The sequence below is a fragment of the Salvelinus fontinalis genome, chromosome 28, assembly GCF_029448725.1.
Source record: "Salvelinus fontinalis isolate EN_2023a chromosome 28, ASM2944872v1, whole genome shotgun sequence".
In the NCBI taxonomy this organism is placed as follows: domain Eukaryota; kingdom Metazoa; phylum Chordata; class Actinopteri; order Salmoniformes; family Salmonidae; genus Salvelinus; species Salvelinus fontinalis.
Window position 1 is genome coordinate 50,203,773 of NC_074692.1, and position 11,866 is coordinate 50,215,638.

Consider the following 11,866-nt stretch of genomic DNA (forward strand, 5'->3'; position numbering starts at 1 on the left):
AAATAAACTTCAGTTAGTGCTAAATACGGCTGCTAGAATCTTGACTAGAACCAACATTTTTTATCATATTACTCCAGTGCTAGCCTCTCTACACTGGCTTCCTGTTAAAGATGATTTCAAGGTTTTACTGCTAACCTACAAAGCATTACATGGGCTTGCTCCTACCTATTTGTCCGATTTGGTCTTGCCATACATACCTACATGTACGCTACGGTCACAAGACGCAGGTCTCCTAACTGTCCCTAGAATTTCTAACAGCTGCAGGCAGGGCTTTCTCCTATAGAGCTCCATTTTTATGGAAAGGTCTGCCTATCCATGTGAGAGACGCAGACTCCGTCTCAACCTTTAAGTCTTTATTGAAGACTCATCTCTTCAGTAGGTCCTATGATTGAGTGTAGTCTGGCCCAGGGGTGTGAAGGTGAACGGAAAGGCACTGGAGCAACGAACCGCCCTTGCTGTCTCTGCCTGGCTGGTTACCCTCTCTCCACTGGGATTCTCTGCCTCTAACCCTATTACAGGGGCTGAGTCACTGGCTTACTGGTGCTCTCCCATGCCGTCCCTAGGAGGGGTGCGTCACTTGAGTGGGTTGAGTTACTTACGTGATCTTCCTGTCTGGGTTGGCGCCCCCCCTTGGTTTGTGCCGTGGCGGAGATCTTTGTGGGCTATACTCGGCCTTGTCTCAGGACGGTAAGTTGGTGGTTGAAGGAATCCCTCTAGTGGTGTGGGGGCTGTGCTTTGGCAAAGCGGGTGGGGTTATATCGGATGGGGCCACAGTGTCTCCTGACCCCTCCTGTCTCAGCCTCCAGTATTTATGCTGCAGTAGTTTATGTGTCGGGGGGCTAGGGTCAGTCTGTTATATCTGGAGTATTTCTCCTGTCTTATCCGGTGTCCTGTGTGAATTTAAGTATGCTCTCTCTAATTCTCTCTTTCTCTCTCTCGGAGGACCTGAGCCCTAGGACCATGCCTCAGGACTACCTGGCCTGATGACTCCTTGCTGTCCCCAGTCCACCTGGTCGTGCTGCTGCTCCAGTTTCAACTGTTCTGCCTGCGGCTGTGGAACTCTGACCTGTTCACCGGATGTGCTACCTGTCCCAGACCTGCTGTTTTCAACTCTCTAGAGACAGCAGGAGCGGTAGAGATACTCTTAATGATCGGCTCTGAAAAGCCAACTGACATTTACTCCTGAGGTGCTGACCTGTTGCACCCTCGACAACCACTGTGATTGTTATTATTTGACCCTGCTGGTCATTTATGAACATTTGAACATCTTGGCCATGTTCTGTTATAATCTCCACCCGGCACAGCCAGAAGAGGACTGGCCACCCCTCATAGCCTGGTTCCTCTCTAGGTTTCTTCCTAGGTTCTGGCCTTTCTAGGGAGTTTTTTCCTAGCCACCGTGCTTCTACACCTGCATTACTTGCTGTTTGGGGTTTTAGGCTGGGTTTCTGTACAGCACTTTGAGATATCAGCTGATGTAAGAAGGGCTTTATAAATACGTTTGATTTGATTGGATGGACTGTTGTCTTTCTTTGCTTATTTGAGCTGTTCTTGCCATAATATGGACTTGGTCTTTCACCAAATAGGGCCATCTTCTGTATACCACCCCTACCTTGTCACAACACAACTGATTGGCTCAAACACATTAAGAAGGAAAGAAGTTCCACAAATTAACTTTTAAGAAGGCACACCTGTTAATTGAATTGCATTCCAGGTGACTACCTCATGAAGCTGGTTGAGAGAATGCCAAGAGTGTGCAAAGCTGTCATCAAGGGGGGCTATTTGAAGAATCTCAAATCTCAAATATATTTTGATTTGTTTAACACTTTTTTGGTTACTACATGATTCCATATGTGCTATTTCATAGTTTTGATGTCTTCACTATTATTCTACAATGTAGAAAATAGTAAAAATAAAGAAGAACCCTGGATTGTGTAGGTGTGTCCAAACTTTTGACTGGTACTGTCTTTGGAAATTGATCAGCTGGCCTACAAAAGGGCGGTGGCCCACGAATCGGCAGTTGCCCATCCCTCGTTTACATACAAGAATCATGAAACCTCTAACACAAAACAATAATTTGACAGAAAATATTTTTGAGGGACCTAACTTACCACTTTTTACATGTGGTTTCTTCCTTCACAGACTCCATGAAATTATGACCTCTTCCTAAGTATCTGGTCAAATGATTAATTTTGTGTATGGTTTCCTAGAAACAAGGGTGTCTCCCCCCCCGCCCCCCTCCAATTTGGCTCACTTCCACCATTGTCCCCTAACCGTTCCTTCATTATTGTCCATAGCTATCTGCTAGTCTGACTTTATAACCCCTTCATTCATCCATCCTTCATCCATCCTTCATCCCTCTCTCTGTGGAGACTGTCTCTGCTCTCTAGAGACAGACCACAGTACAGACCAGTAGAGACTGTCCCCGCTCTCTAGAGACAGACCACAGTACAGACCAGTAGAGACTGTCTCTGCTCTCTAAAGACAGACCACAGTACAGACCAGTAGAGACTGTCCCCGCTCTCTAGAGACAGACCACAGTACAGACCAGTAGAGACTGTCCCCGCTCTCTAGAGACAGACCACAGTACAGACCAGTAGAGACTGTCTCTGCTCTCTAAAGACAGACCACAGTACAGACCAGTAGAGACTGTCCCCGCTCTCTAGAGACAGACCACAGTACAGACCAGTAGAGACTGTCCCCGCTCTCTAGAGACAGACCACAGTACAGACCAGTAGAGACTGTCTCTGCTCTCTAAAGACAGACCACAGTACAGACCAGTAGAGACTGTCTCTGCTCTCTAGAGACAGACCACAGTACAGACCAGTAGAGACTGTCTCTGCTCTCTAAAGACAGACCACAGTACAGACCGGTAGAGACTGTCTCTGCTCTATAAAGACAGACCACAGTACAGACCGGTAGAGACTGTCTCTGCTCTATAAAGACAGACCACAGTACAGACCGGTAGAGACTGTCTCTGCTCTATAAAGACAGACCACAGTACAGACCGGTAGAGACTGTCTCTGCTCTATAAAGACAGACCACAGTACAGACCGGTAGAGACTGTCTCTGCTCTATAAAGACAGAGGAGGTGATTTTGGGGACGCAGCTTTTTAAGAGAACAGAGGAGACTTCTATGACATCACAATGGAGCGACCGCGTTCAAAAAGGGGGGAAGAAGAAGCCCACATCTGTTGTTGACCTCAGTGGGTGAGGTAAAGCCCTGGCAGTAGCGTTGCCAGATGGGCCAGCGTCCACCCCACTCTAAGCTACAGACGCTAATGTGAAACGTTAGGCGGACTAACAACTGCAACGCTACACCCATTATGACACACAGCAGAACCAACAAAAACCGGTGATGTGGAAAAGCGTCCCTGTGTTTCATACCGCTGAAGCGCCGTCCAACTCTCTCTGCGGACCACGCACGGTGTCGTAGCGTAGCTAAGGAGAACCGTTAGCGATCGGGCTGTCTTGACTGAGCGGCTGTTGTGAGTGGCTTTCACAACGGCACTTCAACCCCCCCCCCCTCAACCCCCCCCCCACACACACACACTCTCACTGCACCAACTCAACAACCGGGTTGAATTGTAAAGACAAACATTTCCCTTTACTACCCATGTTGATGTAAACATGGCATTTGTTTCTAACTAATCATGTCTCCCAGGTGGAGGTAGTCATGATCATAAACAGAGTGCTGGAGTGTGCTGGAGGCCATTTTGAAATGCAAACCTCATGCGTCTGGAACAGATCTGCACCACCATTTGAGTCAGTCGGTCCCGGTCTGATGCCTCGTGCATCCACCTGTAGTCTGACTAACTAACACGCAGCAGGAGCAGGAAACTGAGCACGGAGAGAGAGGGGAAGGTTTGCAAGGCAACACTATCGATCGGGAACAGCGGGCAGACACAGTCAGGGGGTACGCCCAAGTATCTCCGTTTTGTTTTTTCGACAGTGCGTGCACCGACCACGACAACTCAGCACTCATCTGTGTGGAACTCAACAGCTCTGTACCGCGGCTCACTAGTGTCCCCCCCCCTGTGGTTTTATGGGAACTAAGTTTACCAAACGAGGGCATGTGTTCCATCTTAGGATGCGGCGTTGCACATGGACCAATCAGAAATGAGTACTAACGTCGAGGACAGCGTTCTAAGGATTTGTGTTGGCGTAATCAACAGAGCAATCAGAGATGACTGTCCGCTACCACAGAAGATCTCTCTCTCTCTCTCTCTCTCTCTCCTACGTAAAGGTCACACAGGTCAAACCCTAACCCTTAATCAGAGTAGAATACGGATGATGCTTTATATCCACGTAGTTCAGAATCAGAGGTCAAGAGGTCAAGACGTGAAGAAGCAGGATATGCAAAAAATCAAGGATTGTATCCATGACCTTCATGCCTCTATTTCCAGTGGACTCCACTTCCTTGACGACAAGCTGCCACTCTTTCTCAATAATAGACGTACATTAATTACACCCGTTTCTGATAGCGCTATTAACCCTCTGCTTCCTGCTAGATTCCCCTCTCATGAATCCTTTCTAAACAACCAAGCCAGTCTGCTGGTTAAAACAGCCACTTCCACAGTCTCAATATGCTCAAAGTATTTACGACAAATGTAGCCAAGAAGACTTACTTTCAGTAATGAATACATTTTAGTAAAAAAATAAATAAATAAATAAATAAATAAATGTTTTCAAGAAAACCTCTTGATTTACGACCACCGTTATCACTTACGGCGTCATCGTCCACACTCTGCTATTACTGGAAGAGAACTGAGAAAAGTGAAGGAATTCAAGGCTAGTTCTCACTCTCTACTGCTTTAGTCAGCTCACAGCGGGTCCTTCTTCTTGTTGTCTCGGTAACAAGTCAACAAGCAGCTGGTCCACATGGCAACAAAGTACTGTAACGTTGGCAACGCTCGACAGCGAGAGAGCCAGTAATCCTAGATCCGTCTGAAATGGCACCCTATTCCCTACATAGTGCACTACTTTTGACCAGATCCCTACGGTATATAGTGCACTACTTTTGACCAGATCCCTACGGTATATAGTGCACTACTTTTAACCAGATCCCTACGGTATATAGTGCACTACTTTTGACCAGATCCCTACGGTATATAGTGCACTACTTTTAACCAGATCCCTACGGTATATAGTGCACTACTTTTGACCAGATCCCTACGGTATATAGTGCACTACTTTTGACCAGATCCCTACGGTATATAGTGCACTACTTTTGACCAGATCCCTACGGTATATAGTGCACTACTTTTGACCAGATCCCTACGGTATATAGTGCACTACTTTTAACCAGATCCCTACGGTATATAGTGCACTACTTTTGACCGGTGGCCCAATCCCTGTATAGTGGAATACTTAGCAGTGCACTATACAGGGATTAAGGGGCCCATTTGGGACACAAGCAAATACTATAGTTACTTCTGCCTCTAAAATAGTGATTCACTGCAGGCTGCATGCCGCTCTGGTCCATGAACATGGGATATTGGCTGAACTGTGTCAGAAATATTTAGAATTCTCTGCGGTGTTGACAAGCCTGCCAGGAGTAACCGGCCAAGCCCAGACCCATCGTACTTTATAGACTCGGCTATGATTAAGACCTTTTATCATCTGAATTGTTCCAGAAACTGTTCAACAACAACCAGAACTTCATGTCTGTCAAACATTATATAGTATTTACATTTTTTTTCTTTTTTTTTGTCCCCCCCCCCCCCCCAAAAAAATAAAATTTGAGATAATTGTTGTCCCTCAATAGAGGGTGCCTGAAACAGGGTCTCTGTTGTGCCAGGGGATTTCTGTGTTTACCCGCTGATCTGGAAACAGGGTCTCTGTTGTGCCAGGGGATTGCTGTGTATACCCGCTGATCTGGAAACAGGGTCTCTGTTGTGCCAGGGGATTGCTGTGTATACCCGCTGATCTGGAAACAGGGTCTCTGTTGTGCCAGGGGATTGCTGTGTATACCCGCTGATCTGGAAACAGGGTCTCTGTTGTGCCAGGGGATTGCTGTGTTTACCCGCTGATCTGGAAACAGGGTCTCTGTTGTGCCAGGGGATTGCTGTGTTTACCCGCTGATCTGGAAACAGGGTCTCTGTTGTGCCAGGGGATTGCCGTGTATACCCGCTGATCTGAAGCCTAACTCTGAGAGCCGTGCAATCATGGTTCTGTTACTAGGGCAATGTGTTATCCCACCATTCATCACTATTAACGGGCCTTCGTATGAAAGAGCCAATCAATAAGGTCATTGATGTATTTTATTTGAAGTTGGACGTAGTTTATCACGACAAATCTGATCTGCTTAACTATAAGTGGGCTTATTGAACACTCTGATCGGCCCTGCTCAACTATAAATGGGCTTATTGAACTCTGATCTGCTTAACTATAAGTGGCCTTGTTGAACTCTCTGATCTGCTTAACTATAAGTGGCCTTGTTGAACTCTCTGATCTGCTCAACTATAAATTACCTTATTGAACTCTCTGATTGGATCTGCTCAATTGTAAATTGCCTTATTGAATTGTCTGATCTGCTCAACTATAAATGGCTTTATTGAACACTCTGATCGGCCCTGCTCAACTATAAATGGGCTTATTGAACTCTGATCTGCTCAACTATAAATTACCTTATTGAACTCTCTGATCGGATCTGCTCAAATGTAAATTGTCTTATTGAACTCTCTGATCTGCTCAACTATAAATGGCCTTATTGAACACTCTGATCGGCCCTGCTCAACTATAAATGGGCTTATTGAACTTGCTGAACTGATCTACTCAACTATAAATGGCCTTGTTGAACTCTCTGATCTGCTCAACTATAAATGCTCTTATTGAACTCTCTGATAGGATCTGCTCAATTGTAAATTGCCTTGTTGAACTGTCTGATCTGCTCAACTATAAATGGCCTTATTGGACTCTCATTTATAGACATCCAAGTATTAATTAATTAATTAATTAATTTAACAGGAATCAATTATAAAAGTCCTTATTGAACTCTCTGATCTGATCTGCTCAACTATAAATGGCCTTGTTGAACTCTCTGATCTGCTCAACTATAAATGACCTTATTGAACTCTCTGATCAGATCTGCTCAAATGTAAATTGTCTTATTGAACTCTCTGATCTGCTCAACTACAAATGGCCTTATTGAATTTGCCGATCTGCCATGCTCAACTATAAATGGCCTTATTGAACTCCCTGATCTGTTCTATAAATAGACTATTGATAGATTGCAATCTGAGTTTTTACAAGAATGCAAATTGAAGGAAAGTAAATTATTGTTTTTCTTCTTCTGTCCTTTACAGAGGAACATCTCGGACTTCCTGTTAAACGAATGAACGAATGGATACTTGAACCTGTGGACCATCGGTAAGTGCTTTAAATTCTATATGATATCGAGGCTACACTGGTACCTGTTTCAAACAGCCTCCTTTGATGACTTTATTAAAAACTACATTGAATTTTATTTAACTAGGCAAGTCAGTTAAGAACAAATTCTTATTTACAATGACAGCCTAGGAACAGTGGGGTTAACTGCCTTGTTCAGGGGCAGAACGACAGATTTTTACCTTGTCAGCTCAGGGATTCGAACTTGCAACCTTTTGGTTACTAGTTCAGCAGCTCTAACCGCTAGGCTACCTGCTGGTTACTAGTTCAACAGCTCTAACCGCTAAGCTACCTGCTGGTTACTAGTTCAACAGCTCTAACCGCTAGGCTACCTGCTGGTTACTAGTCCAACAGCTCTAACCACTAGGCTACCTGCTGGTTACTAGTTCAACAGCTCTAACCGCTAGGCTACCTGCTGGTTACTAGTCCAACAGCTCTAACCTCTAGGCTATCCTGCCGCATGGATATCTAACTACCCCTAAATGAACTGCCTATGTCTGAGGGAGGACAGTTATAAACTCATTATCAAGGTATTTATTCTCCTTGGGAAAATGTCGTCCTGGACTTTTTCAACTGGACAATAAGTCTGTCATCTTTTATACTGTTATATATGAAAACATTAGCGATAGCTAAGATTTAGGAGGCTCTGTGGCTTTATAAATAACATTTAAGACGATATGGTTTCACCACCTCCCTCTACCTTTTTCCTGGAACGAAAAAGCAGCTCTTGGAGGTGGAAAGGGAGGGAGGGAGGGAGAGAGAGGGAGAGAGAGGGAGCTAGAGACAGAGGGGAGGAGAAGGAGAGAGAGAGGAGAGAACGAGAGAGGGAGAGAGAGAGAGTTAGATGGAAGCCTGCTCGGACTTCTCTAAAGTATAATTAATTCCTGGAGGAGCGATGGGGTGCTCTAATTCTGAATGTCCATGTAAAACGCAGCGGAAAATTAAACATGAGTTTGGCTGTGTGTGGACAGCCCCCACAACCCCTTACCCCCTTACCCCCTTACCCTCACAACCCCACAACCCCTTACCCCCTTACCCCCAGAACCCCTTACCCCCGCAACCCCGACAACCCCTTACCCCCACAACCTCTTACCCCCAGAACCCCTTACCCCCTTACCCCGACAACCCCTTACCCCCTTACCCCCACAACCCCTTACCCCCTTACCCCCACAACCCCTTACCCCCTTACCCCCACAACCCCTTACCCCCTTACCCCCAAAGCCCCCACATCCCCCAGAACCCCTTACCACCGCAGCCCCCACAACCCCTTACCCCCACAGCCCCCACAACCCCTTACCCCCTTACCCCCACAACCCCTTACCCCCTTACCCCCACAACCCCTTACCCCCTTACCCCCGCAGCCCCCGCAGCCCCCACAACCCCTTACCCCCTTACCCCCACAACCCCTTACCCCCTTACCCCCACAGCTCCCACATCCCCCAGAACCCCTTACCCCCGCAGCCCCCACAGCCCCGTACCCCCGCAGCCCCCACAGCCCCCACAATCCCTTACCCCCACAGCCCCCACAACCCCTTACCCCCACAGCCCCCACAACCCCTTACCCCCTTACCCCGACAACCCCTTACCCCCTTACCCCCACAACCCCTTACCCCCGCAGCCCCCACAACCCCTTACTCCCTTACCCCCACGACCCCTTACCCCCTTACCCCCGCAGCCCCCACAACCCCTTACCCCCACAACCCCTTACCCCCTTACCCCCGCAGCCCCAACAACCCCTTACCCCCTTACCCCCACAACCCCTTACCCCCTTACCCCCACAGCTCCTACATCTCCCAGAACCCCTTACCACCGCAGCCCCCACAACCCCTTACCACCGCAGCCCCCACAACCCCTTACCCCCGCAGCCCCCACAATCCCTTACCCCCACAACCCCTTACCCCCGCAGCCCCCACAATCCCTTATCCCCACAACCCCTTACCCCCGCAGCCCCCACAATCCCTTACCTCCTTAACCCCTTACCCCCACAGCCCCCACAACCCCTTACCCCCACAGCCCCTTGCCCCCTTACCCCCACAACCCCCTTACCCCCACAGCCCCCACAACCCCTTACCCCCGCAGCCCCCACAGCCCCGTACCCCCGCAGCCCCCACAGCCCCCACAATCCCTTACCCCCACAGCCCCCACAACCCCTTACCACCGCAGCCCCCACAACCCCTTACCCCCGCAGCCCCCACAACCCCTTACTCCCTTACCCCACAACCCCTTACCCCCTTACCCCCACAACCCCTTACCCCCTTACCCCCACAGCCCCCACATCCCCCACAACCTCTTACCCCCACAGCCCCCGCAGCCCCCACAGCCCCGTACCCCCGCAGCCCCCACAACATCTTACCTCCGCAGCCCCCACAACCCCTTACCCCCATAGCCCCCATAGCCCCCACAACCCCTTACCCCCACAGCCCCCACAACCCCTTACCCCCTTACCCCCACACCCCGTTACCCCCACAGCCCCCACAACCCCTTACCCCCTTACCCCCACAACCCCTTACCACCGCAGCCCCACAAATCAAATCAAATGTATGTATATAGCCCTTCGTACATCAGCTGATATCTCAAAGTGCTGTACAGAAACCCAGCCTAAAACTCCAAACAGCAAGCAATGCAGGTGTAGAAGCAGGGTGGCTAGGAAAAACTCCCTAGAAAGGCCAAAACCTAGGAAGAAACCTAGAGAGGAACCAGGCTATGAGGGGTGGCCAGTCCTCTTCTGGCTGTGCCGGGTGGAGATTATAACAGAACATGGCCAAGATGTTCAAATGTTCATAAATGACCAGCATGGTCAAATAATAATAATCACAGTAGTTGTCGAGGGTGCAGCACCTCAGGAGTAAATGTCAGTTGGCTTTTCAGAGCCGATCATTGAGAGTATCTCTACCGCTCCTGCTGTCTCTAGAGAGTTGAAAACAACAGATCTGGGACATGTAGCACGTCCGGTGAACAGGTCAGGGTTCCATAGCCGCAGGCAGAACAGTTGAAACTGGAGCAGCAGCACGGCCAGGTGGACTGGGGACAGCCATGCCTCAGGTCGCCCTGAGGCATGGTCCTAGGGCTCAGGTCCTCCGAGAGAGAGAAAGAAAGAGGGAGAAAGAGAGAATTAGAGAGAGCATACTTAAATTCACACAGGACACCGGATGAGACAGGAGAAATACTCCAGATATAACAGACTGACCCTAGCCCCCCGACACATAAACTAATGCAGCATAAATACTGGAGGTTGAGACAGGAGGGGTCAGGAGACACTGTGGCCCCATCCGATGATACCCCCGGACAGGGCCAAACAGGAAGGATATATCCCCACCCACTTTGCCAAAGCACAGCCCCCACACCAATAGAGGGATATCTTCAACCACCAACTTACCATCCTGAGACAAGGCCGAGTATAGCCCACAAAGATTTCCGCCACGGCACAAACCAAGGGGGGGCGCCAACCCAGACAGGAAGATCACGTCAGTGACTCAACCCACTCAAGTGACGCACTCCTCCTAGGGACGGCATGAAAGAGCACCAGTAAGCCACAGCCCCCAACACCCCTTACCCCACAACCCCTTTACCCCCACAGCCCCCAACACCCTTTACCCCCACAGCCCCCAACACCCCTTTACCCCCACAGCCCCCAACACCCCTTTACCCCCACAGCCCCCAACACCCCCTTACCCCCGCAGCCCCCAACACCCCCTTACACCCGCAGCCCCCACACCCCCTTACCCCCGCAGCCCCCACACCCCCTTACCCCCACAGCCCCCAACACCCCTTACCCCCGCAGCCCCCAACACCCCCTTACCCCCGCAGCCCCCAACACCCCCGTACCCCCGCATCCCCCAACACCCCCTTACCCCCACAGCCCCCAACACCCCCTTACCCTGCAGCCCCCAACACCCCCTTACCCCCACAGCCCCCAACACCCCTTACCCAGATGGCTGTGCTACTGATCTATTGGGTGGAACATTCACACATAATGCAGATTACTGGAAGAGTTTCCTAGGTGACAGAGTTTGAATACACTCTAAAAGTGTTAAACACAGTAAACCAGGGAAAGTAAATAGTGAAAGGTGAGACATGCTGATGCCTGGACAGCCTCACTCTCTCTCTCTGGGCAGCTACATACCACACAGTGGAAACTTCAGACATTTCTGAGACACTTAACCTTTGAACAAGGGTGAAAGTCTTCCTCTCCAGACTTTCTGATCTAAAATGGTCTGTTACGGCAAAGTCTTCCTCTCCAGACTCTCTGATCTAAAATGGTCTGTTATGGCAAAGTCTTCCTCTCCAGACTCTCGGATCTGTAGAAGAAGAAAACCACCCAAACATTGTCTTTCTTTCATGTTGGTCAGACAGGCTGACCGAGCAGGAAGCAGGTGGGTGGAAATCTACTGATTGGTCAGACCAGCTGACCGAGCAGGAAGCAGGAAGCAGGTGGGTGGAAATCTACTGATTGGTCAGACAGGCTGACCGAGCAGGAAGC

The 11,866-nt window shown here is 49.2% G+C and overlaps 1 protein-coding gene across 1 annotated transcript; it reads left to right on the forward strand.

Annotated features, from left to right (window-relative positions):
- Positions 1-7,333: 7,333 nt before the first annotated feature.
- On the forward strand, positions 7,334-11,333 carry LOC129825800 (uncharacterized). The gene is made up of 3 exons (XM_055885941.1): positions 7,334-7,368; positions 8,358-9,924; positions 10,989-11,333. The coding sequence occupies exons 1-3, from the start codon at positions 7,334-7,336 to the stop codon at positions 11,331-11,333; spliced, it is 1,947 nt and encodes a 648-aa protein (XP_055741916.1).
- The last annotated feature ends 533 nt before the right edge of the window (positions 11,334-11,866 follow it).